Source organism: Bos indicus x Bos taurus, chromosome 19, assembly GCF_003369695.1.
Source record: "Bos indicus x Bos taurus breed Angus x Brahman F1 hybrid chromosome 19, Bos_hybrid_MaternalHap_v2.0, whole genome shotgun sequence".
NCBI lineage: Eukaryota > Metazoa > Chordata > Mammalia > Artiodactyla > Bovidae > Bos > Bos indicus x Bos taurus.
The window spans coordinates 13,268,743-13,290,889 of record NC_040094.1 but is presented as its reverse complement, the minus strand read 5'-3'; the positions used below and the strand labels follow the sequence as shown (position 1 = coordinate 13,290,889).

The following is a 22,147-nucleotide window of genomic DNA, read 5'->3' as shown; positions in this document are numbered from 1 at the left end:
CTCCCAGAGTTTACTCAAACCCATGTCCACTGAGTCAGTGATGCCATCCAGCCATCTCATCCTCTGTCATCCCCTTCTCCTCCTGCCTTCAATCTTTCCCAGCATCAGGGTTTTTTTTTTTTTTCAAATGAGTCAGTTCTTCACATCAGGTGGCCAAAGTATTGGAGTTTCAGCTTCAGCATCAGTCCTTCCAATGATATTCAGGACTGATTTCCTTTAGGATGGACTGGTTTGATCTTGCTGTCCAGGGGACTCTCAAGAATCTTCTCCAACACCACAGTTCAAAGGCATCAAATCTTTGGTGCTCAGATTTCCTTATGGTCCAACTTTCACACACATACATGACTACTGGAGAAACCATAGCCTTGACTAGATGGACCTTTGTTGGCAAAGTAATGTTTCTGCTTTTTAATATGTTCTCTAGGTTGGTCATAATTTTTCTTCCCAGGAGCAAGCGTCTGTTAATTTCATGGCTGCAGTCACCATCTGCAGTGATTTTGGAGCCCAACAAAATAAAGTCTGTCACTGTTTCCACTATTTCCACTGTTTCCCCGTCTATTTCCATGAAGTGATGGGACCAGATGCCATGATCTTAGTTTTCTGAATGTTGAGTTTTAAGCCAACTTTTTCACTTTCCTCTTTCACTTTCATCAAGAGGCTGTTAGTTCTTCTTTGTTTTCTGCCATAATGGGTAGGGAGAAGGTATTTGGCTTACTCTTCCCACACCCAGTATATGTGCTTCATCCAATCAGCAAATGACCCATAAGACCCCTATCTCACTCCTCGTACCTTGGGTATAAAAGTGGACTAAGAACCCCTGTTCAGGGTCGGTTCTCCCTTGAGCTGGCCTGCTGTTCTAACAGTGTCTCCTACTCTGATAAACTTCATTTCCCTCTCATTCTGTCTCATATCTGGAAATTCTTTTCCATCCTGCGCCCAGACCACGAGAGTTATGGTTGTTGTTGCCTTGGGTTCGTGACTGGGAATGGGTGTGGGGACCTTCTGGGTGTCCGTACTATTGTTTCTTGATGTCTGTGCTGGTAACAGATGTGTATTAACATTGCAAATTCATTAAGCTGTACAAACACTTAAGATTTCTGTATTACTTCTGTGTCTGTTATCTTTCAATAAAGTTTGTTAAGGAGAATCAATGGCAGACCATAGTTCTCCATTTGCAGCGTCTCAAAGGGAAGTCGGACTTCCCTGGTGGCTCAGACGGTAAAGTGCCTGTCTACAATGCGGGAGACCTGGGTTCGATCCCTGGATCGGGAAGATCCCCTGGAGAAGGAAATGGCAATCGACTCCAGTATTATTGCCTGGAAAATCCCATGAACAGAGGAGCCTAGTAGGCTACAGTCCATGGGGTCACAAAGAATCGGATACAACTCAGCCACTTCACTTCACTTCACTTCAAAGGGAAGCTGGGGGTGTAAATATGTATTCCTGTCCTGATTCTTTGTCATTGTAAAGCATTATTATTGTCCTCTGTGTTTGATTGACTTCTCTATTTTGTAGTCAGATGTCTTTGAAAAGTCATCAGGATTTCAGAGGCAGGTTTGGTTCTGAGGACTAGATGACCTTCGTGTGCTTTTAGGATTCTCTGAAAGCACTTACAAAGCTCCCCCACTACTTTTACAGCCTTTTCTGTGTGTGTGTGATTGTCTTCGGCTGTTATAATTTCCTCTTGCCTTTGATTGAGTTGTGAGATTCTAAACTTGTCCTCCCCTCCACCGCTTTTTGGTTTGGTATGTAATTTGCATATTTTCACCATGCGAAAGCTATTTTCTATGGTTGGAAAAGATTTTTTTCCAACAGTGTGAACAAATCATTCTTTGTTCTCCTTATTGTGCCTCCAAACTGGTACGTCCGGTTTATGCTCCAAACAACAAAAGTCTGTCATCAGAAATTAAAATGCCAGTAAGAACAAAGGCAGAGACCATGAGGAGCTATTGGAGAGGTTTCCTCCCTATTTGCTCCTCTCCCCAAGTTACTGCAGTTGCCAGCAAGTTGGAGCTTTGCTTGGTACACGCCTTGCTGGTAGTTCTCCCCTTGTATTTATTATTAGTGTTGGTTTAAAAGTGAACTTAGAGCCCCTGGTGATTCTTCCCAGGATCAGTTAAAATCCTCATCTGTGAGGATTTTATTCTTTGCTATTTTCAACGAGTTTTTTTTTTTTTTTTAAAGAAACCTAAAAATCAATTTGACACTCATTTATTTGAGAGCAATATTGCCAGTGAACATGTTGTTTAAAATGATTAGAGGTAATTGAAAACGGCAGCCAAAGTGGAGCCTGTAAGACCATATCCATTTTCTCTGTGTCCTCCCTAAAATGTGCACATCTTATCTGTATCCAAATGATTAGCACTTTTTCTGTTCTGAAATTGTATTCCAGTGTAGAATTTGCCTATATTATTTGGAGGGTGTTCTCCTCCAAGTGTCATGCTTGACATTTGTGACTCAGGAAACTTTAGAATTCTGCTTCTAACAATTTTGATTTTAACATGTTCATAAATTTCTATCACTATTTTGTAAATTGTGATAGTGCTTTCCCTGCTTCCTTCTCTGATGTTTTAATGAAAGATTCTAGGACCTTAACTTAGGGGCAAGAAGGACGGGGTAATGAATATGAGGATGTATTTTGTAATCAATACTAATGTTTTTTCTTAACCTGTTGCTGTACATTTAAAGAGGGATTTAGAGTAAAAGCTTAGAATAGAATAAGGCATTTCGGTTTGTTTTAAAAGCTGTTATGCTCAAAAGCATGGTATGTTCAGATTTCAAAATGTTTTTATATATCAAAGTAAGCTCTTGGGTATTAAATCCAGTGATAACAAACGTTTATCATATTGTGAATGTGGCAAGACAGGTTTGTTATATTCTTTATTCTTTATTATAATTTAGTATAGCAGCTCAGGTAAATATGTTTAGACTTTTTTTTAAACTTTTTTTTTAAGCTTATTTGATAGAACCAAAAACTAAATGCTAGACTTGTGGCATATGGAAATAATATTTCAGAGCAGTGGATTTTGTGTTAGAATACTATGATTTGTTATAGGTATAATAATCCTTATTTGTGAGAAATGGTTTTCATTACTCTGAATTATAACTTCAATGCAATATCTACGGTATTGTTTTACAGTTTATTTTTCATTTCATTCTTGGTAGAAATAGTATGTATATTGAAGAATATTATTTATCCATTGTCCAACAGCAGTTTATTTTCGAAAAGTAAGTGGCTTGACAGCTTTGGAGATAGCAAGTAATGTACCTGTAATGTAATTGGACTGTGTTAGTGATATACCTTTCTATGAAAGTGTTCCTAAAATCAAAGAGGTGATGGTAATTTTTAGATTTCAGAGAATGTGTGATTATTTGATGGGGTGGGAGATTGGACAAAATGACCCTTTAAGGATTTTTCTAAATTTAAAATTCTGTTCTATAAGAATAAAATGTAGATTTAAAAGCTGTAACTCTAATGGCCTTCGTAGTTCATTTAAAAATTTAATGTTTACAGAGGACTTTGTAGAGAGGTAAACTCTTTAGTTTGCTATCCTGAGTTTGTAGCTTTTGTGTGTTTAATTGGTGGTAGGTGGTGCTGTTGTTGCATGGTTAGTGGAAGAGCCTAGCGTTCCTCATAGCTTCTGCTTCCCAAGTGCTATAGAGGGATTTGCCACTGTGGCCAATAAATATATTTTAATTATTTTTATATTATAAATGAATATGATGGCTCTTTGGGCATTACCATAATTTAACATTTATAAGAGACAAAATTATTTACAGTTTGCAGCACTTCAATTCAGGTAGAAGAGAAGCTGAAGATCTAAAAAAAGTATTGATCTAAAAGGCAGCGCTACAGATTTTTTGTCCAATATTGGAAGACTGATAGACCTTTTGTAATATATAAAGTGTTGATATTTTAAATTCCTTGTTTGGCGGGCCTGTTTTTAAAGAAATACTGTCGGTGTGTTTACTTTATGGAATGTTTACCATTTTTACATCTATTGTAAGTTTTTGGGTTTATAGAATGAGTTTTACAGTATTTGCCATTTTCTTGATCTGATGTAACATATTCCATCAAACACTTGGCAATTAAGAAAATTTATTGGGAACTACATTACCACTTACAGTACTCTGGAAAGACTTTCTTAACTAATTATGATTTAATCTGTGCAGTATTTGAATTAGCAGCAGATTGTCCTTTTGAACTAGTAATTCTGAAAAGCAGTTGTTTCCACACCCAACACATATATCAGTATACCTCTTTTCCTTTTGGAGTAATAGACTACCCTTTATATTTGAGGAACAAATCTGATAATGACTCAAAATGAACAGATTCATATAATGTTTGATCTTAGTGTATAATAAAAATGAAATTTAAAGATGCATACATTTTTAATGAATAGAATATTGAAACTAAAAGCATTTTGAGTTTGTTTAGCATCTTTATCGTCTCAACTTACAAATGCAAAGAATATAGGCTTAGAGGAAGTAGAGGAAATGTTGGTCAAAAAGTATAAAGGTTCAGTTTTATAAGTTGAGTAAGTCAGGAGACCTAATGTTTAGGCATGGTGACTGTAATTAATTATATTGTATTGAATACTGAAAAAATAGATTTCTTGGCCTTCCTTGGTGGTCCAGTGGTTAAGACTGTGCTTCCACTGCAGGGGGATGTGAGTTCGATCCCTGGTCAGGGAACTAAGATCCTGCATGTCATGCGACATGGCCATAAAAGAAAGAAAAGAAAACTAGATAACTAGATTTCAGTTGCTTTTATCACATACAGAAGGTTACTCTGAGAACGTGACATACATACATATATATATATATACACACACAGGTATATGTATATCAAATCTTCGTGTTGTACACCTAAATGCATACAATGTTTACTAAAATATATTTAGAGAAGAAAATAAGTAATAAAGGTTTATAGAGGTTAAATGATTTACTCCAGGAGGTTAACAGCTAGGGTTGCAGAACCGTAACTGGCACCCAGGTCATTCACCCTCCACCTCAGTGTTCTTTGCAACATGTTTTGCTTCTTCTCATACATAGCACATTTGTGAAAGTTACTATAGCATTTAAGTTCTGCTTTTCAGAATGTTAAGAATATTTGTTTTCATACATAGAAAGCTGAATACTAATAAAAATCCTAGCTGCTTTGCTCTAAAATGGAAGGCAGTCATGTAGGAACTGAACAAACTTTAACAAACTTGTGGTTTATTAAAGATAAAAATTATAGGCTTCCGAAACAGACCTTTTATTTTCCTATTCATATGAAGTGCATGCTCTTAACATTTTCTAAAAATATTTATGATAATTTAACATATCAACATGCTTAATGTGTATGGTCACCATAAGTGTGTGTGTATGTGTATATATTAACATTTGAGACCAAAAATCATGGTAAAAATTTAGGAGATCTTGTTTTTGTATAATAATGTTCTGACCTGTGTTTTCGTTTCCTGTATTTTTTCTGTCTCCTCCTGCAGATCAGTGGGGAAGCACAGGAGCTTTTTTCTGTTCGACATGGCCCAATTCGAGCGGCTAGAATCTTGCCTGCTCCACAGTTTGGTGAGTGTAGCCCTTAAGAAGAAACAAATCATTCAGCAAGAGGTTTCTCTTTTATTGGTCTTGGACAACAGACAGCAAGAATGATAACTAAAGCCTGTTTTCCTCCAAGTGTCCATACCCCTTCCCCTCCTCCCTCCAAGATAAAGTCTTAAGTTCTGTCAGTTGAGATGGAAATAGGTAATCTTAACCAATTCAATATGGCCATTCACTTTCTGCTGTGGTTTTGATTTATCTTCCTCCTCTTTGATCTCCATTTAGTCTCTGACTTTGCTGGCTCGCTCTTGAAGGCCTCTTCTCTCTTGGTTTTCATGGCAGCGCTCATCCCAGATCCCTTCCTTGCTGACTGTGCTGCTTTTGTTATGTTGCTCGTTGAGCTTTCTGCTGTGGGTATTCCCCAAGTCTCTGATGTTCTCAGTGTCTTTGCTCTTCTCAGTTTTACTTACTGCCTTGGGGAGCTTGGTTTTCACCATTATCTGGATTGCAGATGAATCTCTTGTCTGTATTTATAGCGATGGCAGAAGTACAACTTTGGACTTTTGGCCTTGAATTTTTGCTTTAATAATGAATACTTCTTAATGTCGTATGTAAATATTAGGCATTTTTTAATTAAAAAAATCAGATATATGGTTAAACTATATCAGTTGTTCAGAAGCCTAAATAACTCCCAACTCTAATGATCTACGCTTTGTACAGACTGTCTTTTCTCTTTAATTTGCCAGTGTTCACTCAGTAATGTTTTTTGCATGTGCATTAAAAACAATCATTTTAGTACCATTTGCATACTTAAAAAAGAATATTAAAATATTTAAATTCTGTTATATTTTTAAAGTTTGTACAGAAGTTGGAAATCTTCCTAACACTTTGTACAATTACTTCTCTAAATTGGTGAGAATGGTGTTTATTTAAACTATTGTGTGCCTAAGTATTATTAGAGATTAATTTAATTATGAAATCTGCTTAGTTGAAATGGTAGAGGTAGAGGTAATAAGGCAACAGTGTCCTGCAGTCATGTGGAGGTTTCCCCTTGTTATTGAAGAATGTGGCATTATACAGTTACCAGCGCTGTCTCTGCTTCACACACACTGTTTTTTGTTGCATTTGTGTTTTGGTGAAAGTTTTGACAAAGAAGATTGTTTTTGGAATAGCCAGCTTTCTCTTTGGATGGTTGGAATTAAGAACTTCATTACTAAAGGAGTCTGCTGTGTCTTTGTTTCTTTGGTATGTAATTCACAGGGGCAGATTTTTCTCCTTTGATTTATGAAGTTCTTCTCTTTATATCAACTATTTACTATTTATTAAAAATTTTTTTGGTTGCACTGTGTGGCTTGTGGGATCTAGTTTCATGACCAGGGATAGTATCCAGGCCTCCTGCAGTGGAAGCATGGAGTCCTAACCGCTGGGCCACCAGGGAATTCCCCTATTTATACCAATTATTAATGTTCAACTTTTCTCAAATGTTTTACTTTGGGCAGAAATACTTCATGGGAGAGTATAAAACTTTAGAAGTTAATATTGCTATTAGGATTTGAGTTTGTTTAATTTACTTTGTCTAATTAAAAGAAAAATTTCTTCATCCACTATAACTTTTTAATACACTTTAATTTTAATATTTAAGATGTAATTTCACAAAGCTAAATGTCTGACTTACACAAAATGTATGTGTTGGTTTTATTACTTAATTTTTTAGATTTGTTTTCATTAAAGCTATACATGCAACTGATCAGATAAATTTTGTAATGGAAAATAGACTACCTAATTCCTCTCTTTTGCCCATTTTGCTTCTGCACGCATTTTGGTGGAATAAGTCTTTACTAGTTTCTGGAAAAAGAATGTGTGGTGGATCTTGTTTGTCTGAAGATGTCTTTATTCTTTCTTAATTAGTTCTTGATTGTTAATTTGGCTGGATAAGAAATACTTGTAAGTAATGCTACTTCAGAAATTTGAAGGTATTAATCTAGTGTTATGGTTGAAGAATCTTAAGTATTTTGATACCTTTTTCTTTGTAAATGGCTTGTTTATTTCTCTGGGACCTAGTAGAATGTTGGCTTTATTCCCAGTGTTCTGAAATTTTGCAGTGTTGTTTGTTGGTTCATATATTATTCTGGGCCTCTTCAGTGTAGAAGTGCAAGTATATAGTTTTGAGAAAGTTCCTTAAACTACTTTTTCTATGATTTCCTTTCCTAAATTTTCCATGTTCTCTCTGGTACTTGTGTTTGACTGTTATACCCCCAGAGTGATTAATTAAAAAATAATTTCATCCCTGTTCTCTTTGGGATATTGTCTGAATGTGGCTTGCTAACTCTTCTTGAGTAATTCTTTTCTGTTACCCTTTTTTTTTAACTTCACCTTCTCATACCCAACACATTCCTCGCTCTCTCTTTCCCTCTCCTCCTTTCCCTCCCTTTGCTTCTGCCTCTCTCTCTCTCCCTTCCTTTGTCTTTTCTTTTTTCTTCCTCTCTCCTTTCTCCCTCTTTCCCTTTCTCTTTCTTGATGTAATTTGTTTTGCATGTAAATATTATCAAACAGAATCCAGTGAGACATAGAAAGAATTATATGTCAGGACCAAGTAAAAGATATTCCAGGTATACAAGGTTGGTTAACATTTGAGAATCAATCAGTGTATTTCACCATATTAGTAGAATGAAGAAGAAACACAAATAATCATTTCAATAGAAATGGAAAAAATCTTTAGCAAAATTTAATAACTATTTATGATTAAAAAAATGTTTAGCAAATTAGGAATAGAAAGAAACATCAGTATGCTAAAGAAAGTCTATAAAGGATCTACTGTTAATATTACAATCAATAATGATATATTAAATATTTTCCTTTGGAATTTGGGATGGATTTACCATTGAACTTCTATTTACCACTGAACTCAAGTCCTTGCCATTACAATAAGATACGGAAAAGAAAAGATGTAAATATTAGAATGAGAGTTGTAAAATCATCTTTATTCATAGATAATTTAAATGTGTATGTAGAAAATACAAAGAAATCTCCAAATGGTTAGAATTACGAAATCAGTAAGAACTGTTGCACAGCAGAATCATTAGGTCTTTGGTGAACTGATTCCCTTGCAGTGTGTTTTTCCAGCATTATCTTTGGCCATCACCAGTGTTCCCTATCTCCACCTTCCTCTCCACAACAACACTCCTTTGTGATGGTTTTATTGAGCTTCCATTTCCTAGGATGAGCCCTCTTCTTCCTATCAGGTCTCTCATTGTCTACTTCCTCTTCTAGAATACACATGTCCTAACGCTTGAGTTAGGACGTTATTCAGCTTCTCTTGAGTTAGGACATTATTCAGGGTCAGTAGTATGTGTTCCCATAGGATTTACTGTGTTTTTTTTTTGAATTTTAGTTGCTCATTGCCTCTTACTTGTAGGTTTGTAGGCTGTTTTCAAATCTTTAGTACCTAACAGAGTACTTGATACAAAGTGTTAATATATATTTTAATGTTCCTACATAATATAATCTTTTGAAAGTTATTATCTAGAAGAAAAGCAAGTTCCCTTTCTGTAGGTGTTTCTGTGCAGTCTGTCTCCTAACAAAAGTGAGAAACTGAAAGATTTGGATGTTCTCTTACCCCATGCTGCTGCTGCTAAGTCACTTCAGTCGTGTCCGACTCTGTGCGACCCCATAGGCGGCAGCCCACCAGGCTCCCCCGTCCCTGGGATTCTCCAGGCAAGAATTCTGGAGTGGGTTGCCATTTCCTCCTCCAATGCATGAAAGTGAAAAGTGAAAGTGAAGTTGCTCAGTCGTGTCCGACTCGTAGCGACCCCATGGACTGCAGCCCACCAGGCTCCTCCGTCCATGGGATTTTCCAGGCAAGAGTACTGGAGTGGGGTGCCATTACCTTCTCTGCTTTTACCCCATAGAAGGTCATTATTATATTTAATTGGCATTTATTCATATCAGCACAGTTCGTGCTTCCCAATTTTTTCATGGTCACTAATAATAATTGATTACTTTCTTAATGAACCTACGCCTGCAGTCTTCCAGGAAGCTATGACCAATCAATTGGTATTTTCATGTCAAATAAAAGCTGTTATTTATTATCTTTCAAATCCATCCTTTTTAGAAATTAATTTCAAGTCAATTCTTATTACTCTCAATGACTCTAGTAGTTTTAAGTAAATCAGTACCTGACTTGTGAAATAAAATATAGCAATATATGTGATTTAATGTGTAAGTTAAAAATTTTAGATAGCTGTGGATATTGTGCTAATGATTATTTCCAAGGAGTGGGATCAGAGGCCACATTTGCCTTAATATGTTTTAAATTTCTTAATTTAGACCATACAATTAATTCTAACCACTTAAAATATTCGTTATAAGAATCAAGGAATGCTGAAATGTAGAAAGTGAAAATTCATGTGATTCTGTTATTAGTGATAAACCCCGGTTGCCTCTTTACTTCTTTAATTTCTTCACTCAGATACTGAGTGTATATTGATAGCTTACAGTATGCATTTCCTGTTTTTTTTTTCACCCTTGAGCTATTCATACATTCTTGAAATTAACTTGTATTATATACAGTACCTGATTCAAGTTCTTTACATGTATTATATGTATTTGCTTTTGGATGTGTGTGTATGTAGAACAGTTTATATTGTGAACATCTTTCCATTTCAAAAGTTCTTTCAGCACTGCCAAAAATTATGTTATTTCATTGTATGAACATTTATATTAATTTTAAACCTTTGCCCTGTAACATGTTACATTGTTATATACTTGTGTGTATGTGTGTGTGTGTGTGTGTGTGTGTGTGTGTGTGTGTGTACATATATATATATATATATATATATATATATATATATATATATCGGAGAAGGCAATGGCACCCCACTCCAGTACTCTTGCCTGGAAAATCCCATGGATGGAGGAGCCTGGTAGGCTGCAGTCCATGGGGTTGCTGAGGGTCGGACACAACTGAGTGACTTGACTTTCACTTTTCACTTTCATGCATTGGAGAAGGAAATGGCAACCCACTCCAGTGTTCTTGCCTGGAGAATCCCAGGGATGGGGGAGCCTGGTGGGCTGCCGTCTGTGGGGTCACACAGAGTCGGACACGACTGAAGTGACTTAGCAGCATATATATATATATATACATTTAAAAAGTATACAAGGAATTATTTTTAGGATAACTCCTAGAAGGATAATTACTAGGTAAAAGAATGTATTCATGTAAAAATTTGACAGATATTGTAAAATTGCTTCTCAAAGGAAGTATGCTGTTTATACATGTGAATTCCCTTTTCCCAGTTCTGTGCTTTATTGGCTGTTATGCCTATGTGGTGAAGGAAAATCCTATTCTTTAGCAATTTTTTCTGTCTTTGAGTGCTAGGGAGAGTGGATAGTCCTCATATTTTTGCTGTTTTTTCTAATAATACCATGCTTGTTTTGTACTACTGATTTCAACTCTTTACTAGATTATTAGTGATATATTCTTATGTATGTGTGTCTGTAGATGTCCTGTATTGTTGTTCAGTCACTAAGTTGTGTCTGACTCTTTCCCACCCCATGAATTGCAGCACACCAGACTTCCCTGTCTTTCACTATCTCCAAGAGTTTGCTCAAACTCATGTCCATTGAGTTGATGATGCCATCCAGCCATCTCACCCTCTGTCACCCTCTTCTCCTCTTGTCCTCAGCCTTTCCCAGCATCAGGGTCTTTCTAGTGAGTCAGCCCTTTGCATCACATGGCCAAAATATTGGAGCTTCAGCTTCATTATCAGTCAGTTCAGTCGCTCAGTCATGTCCAACTCTTTGCGACCCCATGGACTGCGGCACGCCGGGCTTCCTTGTTCATCGCCAACTCCTGGAACTTGCTCAAATTCATGTCCATCGAGTCGGTGATGCCATCCTCTGTCGTCCCCTTCTCCTCCTGCCTTCAGTGTCTCCCAGCTTCAGGGTCTTTTCCAGTGAGTCCGTTCTTTGCATCAGGTGGCCGAAGTATTGGAGCTTCAGCTTCAGCATCAGTCCTTCCAGTGAATATTCAGGACTGAATATTCCAGTGAATATTCCTTTAGGATGGACTGGTTGGATCTCCTTGAAGTCCAAGGGACTCTTAAGAGTCTTCTCCAACACAGTTAGAAAGTTCAAAAGCATTAATTCTTTGCCGCTGAGCCTTCTTTATGGTCCAGCTCTTACATACATGTCTTTAGTTTCATACAAAGAAAATCTTTGCATATCTTTACCATATCTAATTTTAAATCATGACTCTCTTTGAAAGTTGAAGTTTTTCTTTTTCTATTATATCTTCTTGAATGTTTTTTTTTTTTGCCAACCTCTGATTTTCATAGCTTTTTTGGGGAAATTTCTCCTTTGTTATATCTTCCTTTAGAATCACAGGTACAGTTGTTTTTAATCATTGTATTCTCTTCAGTGCCTTGTGTGATATGTGGAATATCTATAGGTGGTACCCACCAAATGGATTTATGCAGTATTTTGCCAAAGAAAAACGAAAACTCTACTTTAGTATAATGTAGTTTTTAAAATCATTTATCACTGACCAAATGGATAGTGCCATTTTTGACTGTAACAGAGCTTGTAATTCTGTCAGGAATTATATTAGCCTCTTGCTTACGCCGTTTGCTTATCGCTTATGGAGTAGATGACCATTTTGGGTTCTCACCTGAACCAGATTTTTTAGAAATCCATATTGAACCTTATTTATTATCCTTAGGAGTCTAATATACTGGGTGTCTGAATTTTCTTGTTTTAGAGCAAATTCTTATAAACTAGGGCTTTTACTCTGAGAGCAGATGGACTGTGGAGATATGGTTTCCTTAAGTGTCTATGAGCCAAAATCCTGTTTCTCATCTAATACAATGGGTAGACAACTTGGCTTATTCCTTTTAGGTTATTTTATTATTACTTACTGCCAGAAAGTTAACTATTATTTTTTGTTCTGCTATGCATGGAATTCACAGTTCACATCCTAAAATATTAAAAGGTTTTTAAAAAAACCCCAAGGTCCAGTCCATTTTTCCTTACTGGAGTATAAATGCCTAGTATATTTTGAAGCTTATAATATTGTAAACAGCCCACCCATGCAGTCAAAAACACTAATTGTAGCTGCTGTTTTATGATATGAATGGCTAAAGTTATTTTCTAGAGACAGATATGAGCAGAACACCTTTAGAATTGTTAAACTTTTTCTCATTTCCTTTTTTCTTTGCAAATTTTTGAATAGGTTGCACTTTCTATGTGTTGAATTTCATTATTTTCTCAATGTGCTGGCTACGTGTTTCATCCTTTTCAAACAAGTTTTGTCACAATCAAGGGAGAGCTGTTTGATTTGTTTAGTCATATGAATTCAGAAATTCTGATTAACTTTTCCAGAAGGGTTTGTCATAATTTTTTTTTAAAACTCTAATAACTGTGGTTCAACAAGTAAACCCTGTAAACACACACACTCTCACAGTCTGTTCATCCAAAACACTAGCGCCTTTCCGAAAGTAGGCCAACTGACATTTGCTTACAGTCATCACCAGTATTTTGCAAAGAGGAAACAGGCTTATCGACATTTTAAATGGCCAAACTATGAGATTTAGGGCTTCCCTAATGTTTTCTGCTCTAATTACTTCTCAGTTTGCTTTGTGTATTTTTTTTTTTTTCATAACACCTAGTCCTTATTACTGGGCCCTTTGTCACTTGGGATCATGTAGATTTTTACAAAATTTTGCGAAGCCTGTGATTTAGGTGAATCCTAACTTGGGAACATATGTTCTGTTCACTTGAAATTTTTTTAATGTTTTTGGTCAGAAAAACAGTGTTTTTAAAAGAGAATGTTTGTTTTAGAAATACTGCTGTTTTAGTTTAAAAATCCTTTTAGTTTTTGGTGATGCCATGGTATTGAGTTAGATAAATTGATCTAAGCGTATTCTCAGTTCACACCTAAATATATGATCCCTATAGTTTGGGACTTTTCCTATGAAGGCTGTAGTGAGTAGGAAGTATACTAAAGAGAAAAGAGAGGAAGTAAACGGACAAGTCATATGTATAATATTGCTTTGATACTCTTCAGATACAATTCTAGGTTGATTATAAACATTATCACCACTTTACCACTGTTTTGCAAGGTGAATACCATTACCCTATTTTATAGGTGAGGAAACTAAGCTCAAAGAGGTAGGTGACTAGCATCAAGATACGTAGCTGTTAAGTGATCCAGCTGGAATTTGAAGTTTCAAGCTCACCCTTAACCATTTAGGCCTCACTGTCTTCCATTATATGATTTTTCCTTTATTATAGGAAAACAGTTTTAGCAAATCCAGGTGTTTCTAGGCTATGACTCTGACCGCAGAAATCAAACAATTTTGTATTCATTGAAATTTGTAAAAGTAGCTCTGTTTTTCTGTATTTTCATTCACACTTGAAGCTCTAAAATATCTTCAATTGTGTTTTCATTATATTTGAAGTCCTTGGTTTTTAGTCTAACAGTGAAGAGCAATGAAGATAGTCAGTATTGGGACCCATATATAGGTAATCTATTTTCCTACATTAAGTACATTGAAAATTTTAAGCTGTTGGGATGAAGTATATCACAAAGACAGCTGTAATCTATTCAAAGTACGTTCACTCTAAATTAAATCAGCCCTTTAAAAGAAATGTTGGTTCCCTTTACTGGACTTGGTATAAACTATTAAAAGTACATCAGAAGGGTTAGTGACGGATATCTCAAATCAGATAAAAACAAAGGTGTAACATGAAGCAACTAAATTACATGTGAGCTTAGTGATTCTGACCCAAATAAACAGACTTGTAATGGAGATGCTGATCCTTATCAGTACAGTTTAAATGCCTTTTTTTTTTAAAACTGTAGAACTATAAAGAAGATTGTAGGTGTTTTAGTGAATTGGACAAATTATGGTCTTGAAAATTGTTTGTTTATCCTTACACATTCCTAGGTGTGAAAATGAAAACTCATAATTTTCTAAATAATAGATATTTTAAAGTAAATCTTTTAAAGGATTTATCTTTATTGACAAATAATTTTCATGCCATGAAACTCATCAATTTTAAGTAGAAAATTTGATGAGTTTTGCCAGATGGATATCGTTATATAACTATCAAAACACAAAACCTTTTATCACTGTAAGAAGTCCCCCTTTTCACTTCACACCCACTAAAATGGCTATATCCAAAAGAGAGATAATAACAGATATTGGTGGGATGTGGACTAATTGAAACTCTCATACATGGCTTCTGACAATGTAAGATAGTATAGCCACTGGAAAATAGCTTGACAGTTATTAAACTGTTAAATACAGAGTTGACATATGACCCAGCAATTCCACACCTAGGTGTATAGCCAATAAAAATGAAAACAAATATCTACACAAAAGCTTGTATGTGAATATTTATAGCAGCATTATTCACATTAGCCAAAAAGTAGAAACAATCCAGATGTCTGTCAATTTGTAAATAGAATGTGGTTCTAATGAAATATTATTTGGTCATAAATAATTGAAGTTCTGATAAATACTAAACCTGATGAACCTTGAAAGCATTATGCTAATTAAAAAAACACAGCTATAAAAGGCTGTGTGTGCTTAGTGACTTAGCACAAACATAGTAAGTGTCGATTTAACTTTGTAAGAAAATGCTAAATTGGAATTCCAAAGTGGCTATTCTGATTTTCATTCCCACTGGCAGTGTTCCAGTTTTCCTAATGACTAATAATATCAATCATCTTTTCTTGTGATTATTTGCCTTTTTATTGTTTTTATAAAATTGTCTCTCTTTTACCCATTTTTAATGGTGTTTTTATTATTGAGGTGTAAGAGTCCTGTATATATTCTAGGTCGAATCCCTCCTTTAGATATGTGTGTGTATATGTATATAAAATATGTACAAAGATGTGTTCCTTCATGTGACTTACCCTAATGGGCTTTGAAAAAGAAAGACTTTACATTTTAGAGCAGCTTTGGGTTCATAGCAAAATTGAGCAGAAGGTACATATATTTCTCTTATACCTTCCTGACTCTGTACATACTTTTTCTCCCCCATTATCAACATTCTCTCAGAGTACAGGTTTTTCAAAAGTTTTTACCTTTCAATTTTAATTCATTTTTATTTACCAATTTGCTGAATTTGGTGTGTGTGTGTGTTTTTCTTTTACAGGTTGTGATTTTGGTGTTTCTTTTTTCATTCAGGTTTTTTCCTAGGTTTCCTTGTGATTTTTGTCCTTGAACCATGAATTATTTATTAGGATGTTGTTTTCTTTTTAAATTTTGAGAGATTTTCCTGGTACCTTTGTATTATTAATTTCTAATTCAATCCCATTGTTATTAGAAGGCATAGTTTATGTGATTCTGGTCCTTTTAAGTGTTCTGAGATAGGTTTTATGTCCTAGAATATTTTCTGTCTTGTTCCTTTCTTCTATATCCTTACGTATTGTCTTTCTGCTTATTCTATCAGTTACAGGAGTTGGTTGTTGAGATCTTCCGCTGTTAGTGAATTCTTATAATTTTATGAGTTTTTGTGTTATGTGTTTTGCCATTCTGTTATTGGGAGCAAAACATTTAGGATAGTAAAGTCTTCTTTATGTATAGATATGTTTTTTATGAAGTCCCTGATACTGTTTCTTGCTCTGAAACAGTCCTGCTTTCTTTTGAGTAGTTTTGGCATGGTATATTTGTTATGGTTGTTTTACTTTTAACCTTTGATTTTCTTTATACCTGAAATGCATTTCTTGTAGGCAGTGTGTAATTTTCATCCAATATTGTATCCTGATTATCATTGTGTTTTAGACCATTTTATTTAATGTGTGTATTATGGGATTTAAATCATAAAATAATTCCGTTTTATCTCCTGTGTTGTATATCTTAGCTATGTCTTTTTGTCTTGTTTTATTTTTTAGTGCTTCTTTATGATTTATAGTATTTATCTTTAATTCATCACAGCCTACCTTCAAGTAATATTATACCATTTCACGTATTATAAAAAATCGGAAATACTTAACAACAATAGCAAAACAAACCCATTTTGATTGAAAAAATGGGCAAAGATTTTGAATAGATGTTTCCCCAAAGAAGATATACAAATGACTTATAAGCACGTGATGCTCAGCATCATCATTGCTGCTGCTGCTGCTGCTGCTAAGTTGTTTCCGTCGTGTCTGACTTTGTGCGACCCCACAGACGGCAGCCCATCAGGTTCCACCGTCCCTGTGATTCTCCAGGCAAGAACACACTGGATTGGGTTGCCATTTCCTTCTCCAGTGCATGAAAGTGAAAAGTGAAAATTAAGTCGCTTAGTCATGTCTGACTCTTCGCCACCCCATGGACTGCAGCCTACCAAGCTCCTCCGTCCATGGGATTTTCCAGGCAAGAGTACCGGAGTGGGGTGCCATTGCCTTCTCTGAGCATCATCATTAGGGAAATGCAAATAAAAACCACAAAAAGAGAACACTTCCCATCCATTATATAACACCCATTATAATGGCTAGAATAAAGAAAAGAAAAAAAGCCCCACAGAAAATTAAGTATTGGTGATGATGGAGTTGGAAAAAATTGGAATCCATGTGCTTTGCTAGTGCAGCCACTGTGAAAAGTGGTATGGTGCTTTCTAAAAAATGTGGATTTGTGAAGAATTTTGGGTATGAAGTACTAAAGAAATAAAATACATAGATATATTTAATAGACTTTTTTTTAAAAAAATTGGGGCTTCCCTGATAGCTCAGTTGGTAAAGAATCCACCTGCAATGCGGGAGACCTGGGTTTGATCCCTGGGTTGGGGTGATCCCCTGGGGAAGGGAAAGGCTACCCACTCCAATATTCTGGCCTGGAGAATTCCATGGACTATATAGTCCGTGGGGTCGCAATAATTAATTGTAACTGGAGGCTAATTACTTTACAGTATTGTGGTGGTTTTTGCCATATGTTGACCTGAATCAGCTACGGGTGTACAGGTGTCCCCTTATCCCGAACTCCCCTCCCTCTTCCCTTCCCATCCCATCCCTCTGGGTTGTCCCAGTGTACCGGCTTTGAGTGCCCTGTTTCATGCATTGAACTTGGACTGGTGATCTATTTCACATATGGTAATATACATGTTTCAATGCTATTCTCTCAAATCATCCCACCCTTACCTTGTCCCACAGAGTCCAAAAGTCTGTTCTTTTGGTCTGTGTCTCTTTTGCCCCTCTTGCATATAGGGTCATCGTTACCATCTTTCTAAATTCAATATATATATGTGTTAATATGCTGCATTGGTGTTTTTCTTTCTGACTTACCTTCGCTCTGTATAATAGGCTCCAGTTTCATCCACCTCATTAGAACTGATTCAAATGTGTTCTTTTTAATAGCTGAGTAATATTCCATTGTGTACACATACCACACTTTCTTATCCATTCATCTGCTGATGGCTATCTAGGTTGCTTCCATGTCCTATCTATTGTAAACAGTGCTGCGATGAACACTGGGGTACATGTATCTCTTTCAATTCTGGTTTCCTCAGTGCATATGCCCAGCAGTGGAATTGCTGGGTCGTGTGAACTGTGGTGTTGGAGAAGACTCTTGAGAGTCCCTTGGACTGCAAGGAGATCCAACCAGTCCATTCTGAAGGAGATCAGCCCTGGGATTTCTTTGGAAGGAATGATGCTAAAGCTGAAACTCCAGTACTTTGGCCACCTCATGCGAAGAGTTGACTCCTTGCAAAAGACTCTGATGCTGGCAGGATTGGGGGCAGGAGGAGAAAGAGACGACAGAGGATGAGATGGCTGGATGGCATCACTGACTCGATGAACATGAGTTTGAGTGAACTCCGGGAGATGGTGATGGACAGGGAGGCCTGATGTGCTGCGATTCATGGGGTGGCAAAGAGTCGGACACAACTGAGCAACTGAACTGAATTGAAGGAGTCTCCACACTGTTCTCCATAGTGGCTATACTAATTTGCATTCCTACCCCCAACAGTGTAAGAGAGAGTTCCCTTTTCTCCACACCCTCTCCAGCATTTATTGTTTGTAGACTTTTTGATAGTAGCTGTTCTGACTGGCGTAAAATGGTACCTCATTGTGGTTTTGATTTGCATTTCTCTGATAATGAGTGGTTTTGAGCATGTTTTCATGTGTTTATTAGCCATCTGTATGTCTTCTTTGGAGAAATGTCTGGTTAGTTCTTTGGCCTATATTTTGATTGGATCATTTATTTTTCTGGTATTGAGCTGCATGAGCTGTTTGTATATTTTTGAGACTAATTCTTTGTTAGTTACTTCGTTTGCTATTATTTTCTCCCATTCTGAAGGCTGTCTTTTCACCTTGCTTATAGTTTCCTTCATTGTGCAAAAGCTTTTAAGTTTAATTATGTCCCATTTATTTATTTTTGCTTTTATTTCCATTACTCTAGGAGGTGGGTCATAGAGGATCTTGCTGAGATTTATGTCAGAGTGTTTTGCCTGTGTTTTCCTTTAGGAGTTTTACAGTTTCTGGTCTTACATTTTATTTTTTAAGAGCAATTTCAGGCTTACAGAAACACTGAACAGAAAATGTAGAGAATACTCATATATTCTGTGAAATTAGAGTTTCTGTCGCTCCACATCCTCACGAGCATTGATGTTGTCAGTGTTTTGCTACCTGTGTTACGATATTTCTTTGTTGAATTTGTTTTCCCTAATAACATGTGATGGGACACTTCTTTTCATATGCTTATTTGCCATCTGTATGTCTTCTTTGATGAGGTATCTGTCAGGTCTTTAGCCCAGGTTGTTTATTTTCTTGTTGAGTTTTAAGAGTTACTTGCATATTTCAGATAACTGTGTGTATGTATATTTCTTTGGTCTTTTTTCCCCTTTTGTGTTTCCGTTACTTTCTATTGCTGCCTCTTCATGTTTACTAATCTTTTTTTTTTTTTTTTTTTGCAGTATCTAATATATTGTTAATCTATCCTAGTATATTTTTCATCTGAGACACTGCATTTTTCATTTTTAGGAGTTGTGTGTGTATTTATATGCTTCTTTATGGAGAGATCTCCCATGTCTTTTTTTTTTTAACACGTTAGCATTCTCTTTTACCTTCTTGTATAAATGGAGCATGTTTATCATAGCATTTAGATGTCAGTCTATCCTATGGAAAGCTATACTGTGTTTGCAGATTGGAAGAATTAAAATTGTTGAAATGACCGTGCTCCTCAGACCAATCTATAGATTCAGTGCACTCCCTGTGAAAATGTCAATGACATTTTTCACAGAACGAGGACATATAATTTTAAAATTCATATGGAAACACAAAAGACCTCGAATAACCAAAACAATCTTGAGAAAGAATGGAGCTGGAGGTATCACATTTGCGGACTTCAGACTATACTGCAAAGCTTCAGTGATCCAGACAGTGTGGCACTGACAGAAAAGCAGACAGAAATCAGTGGAACAGAATAAAGAGCCCAGAAAGAAACCCATGCAGTTTTAGTCAGTTAATATATGACACAGGAGGCAAGTGTATACAATGGAGTAGAGACAGTCTGTTCAATAAGTGGCTCTGGGAAAACAGCTACATGTCCAGAGTGAAATTAGAACATTTTCATGTACCATATACAAAAATAAGGTCAAAATGGATTAAAGACCTAAATGGAAGACCAGAAACCATAAATTGTATAATGTTTTTATTTAATCTGTCTTCTCAAGTAACAGAAATTAAAGCAACAGTAAACAAATGGGACCTAATTAAAGGCTTTTGCACAGCAAAGGAAACAGTGGACGAAATGAAAGACAGTCTACTGAAGGGGGGAAGATGCAGTGATGTGACTGATTCATATCCAAATATATAAACAGCTCATACAACTCAACATTAAATAAAACAACTCATTTAACAAAATGAGCAGAAGATCTAAATAGACATTTTCCCATAGAAGCTGTACAGATGGCCAAAAAATACATGAAAAGATACTCAACGTTATTAATCATCAGAAATGCAGATCAAAACTTCATGCCTCTCAGAATGACTGTCACCATAAAGGCCACAAATAACAAATGTTGGTGAGGATGTGGAGAAAGGGGAACTCTAATACCCTGATGGTGGGAATGTAAATTGTTGGGGCCCCATGGAAAATAGTATGGAGGTTCTTCAAAAAACTAACAATAGAACTACTGTATGATCCAACAATTCCACTCCTGTGTGTATATCCAGAAAGAAAAAAAGCTGAGGCATTAATTAAAAAAGAAACATGTACCCTAGTCACTCAGTTGTGTCTGATTCTTTGGGACTCCATGGACTGCAACATACCAGGCTTCCCTGTCCTTTACTATCTCCCAGAGTTTGCTCAAACTCATGTCCATTGAGTTGGTGTTGCCATCCAACCATCTCATCCACTGTCATCCCCTTCTCCTCCTGCCCTCAATCATTCCCAGCATCAGAGTCTTTTCCAGTGAGTTGGCTCTTTGCATCAGGTGGCCAAAGTATTGGAGCCTCAGTTTCAGCTTCAGTCCTTCCAGTGAATATTCAGGATTGATTTCCTTTAGGATAGACTGGTTTGATCTCCTTGCTGTTCAAGGGACTCTCAAAGAGTCTTCTCCAACACCACAGTTCGAAAGCATCAGTTCTTTGGTGCTCAGCCTTCTTTATGGCCCAACTCTCACATCCATATATGACTATTGGAAAAACCATAGATTTGACTAGATGGACCTTTACCAGCAAATTGATGTCTCTGCTTTTTAATACACTGTCTAGGTTTGTCATAGTTTTTCTTCCAAGGAGCAAGCAAGTTTTACTTTCATGGCCGCAGTCACTGTCTGCAGTGATTTTGGAGAACCCCAAAATAAAGTCTATTTATAGTAGTCAAGATATAGAAGCAATCTAAGTGTCCATCAACAGATGAATGGATAAGGAAGATGTATACACACATACACACACACAGTGAAATTTTGCCATTTGCATGGTTGGACTCGGAGGGTTTTATGCTTAGTGATTTAAGTCAGAAAAATAAGTCATACAGAAATATTGTATGGTGTCACTTATATGTGGAATCTAAAAAATCTAGTACACTAGTAAATGTAACAGAAAAGAAGTGGACTTTCAGAGAACAAACTAGTGGTTACCAGTGGAGAGAAGGAAGGGGAGAGGGGCAAGATAGGGTCGGGGACTAAGAGTTATAAACTGTTAGGTATAAAATAAGCTACAAGGAGATACGAACCACTGTATAAAAATCAGATAACAGGGTCTTACTGAATAGCACAGGGAACTATATTCAGTATCTTGTAAAAGAGTATTTGTAAATGGGATCACAAAAAGTTAGACATATCTGAGCAACTGAACAACAATGTGTGTGTGTGTGTGTGTGTATATATGATATATAATTGAATCACTTTGCTGTACACCAGAAACTAATATTTCAATTAAAAACAAATAAGCTACAAGGATATATGGTACATGGGCAATATAGCCAATATTTTATAATAACTATAAATGGGGTATAGCTTTTAAAAATCGTGAATTACTGTATTGTGACTCACTATGTTATATCCCTGAAACATATGTTACATTGTAAGTCAGCTATAGATCATTAAAGAAATGTCAGTCTGTTCTGTCAATTGATTGCTTTTCTAATTATGAATCAGCTTTTCTTGCTTT

At 36.1% G+C, this 22,147-nt stretch overlaps 1 protein-coding gene across 11 annotated transcripts in view; it reads left to right on the top strand.

Moving 5' to 3' along the window:
- The window catches only part of BCAS3 (BCAS3, microtubule associated cell migration factor), a 597,592-nt gene that overhangs the window by 61,337 nt on the left and 514,108 nt on the right, over nucleotides 1–22,147 (top strand). For all 11 annotated transcript variants that reach the window (XM_027518314.1, XM_027518315.1, XM_027518317.1 and 8 more), the window contains one exon: nucleotides 5,493–5,574. In XM_027518314.1, the coding sequence (XP_027374115.1) occupies nucleotides 5,493–5,574 (82 nt within the window). The remainder of the gene's footprint in view (nucleotides 1–5,492; nucleotides 5,575–22,147) is intronic.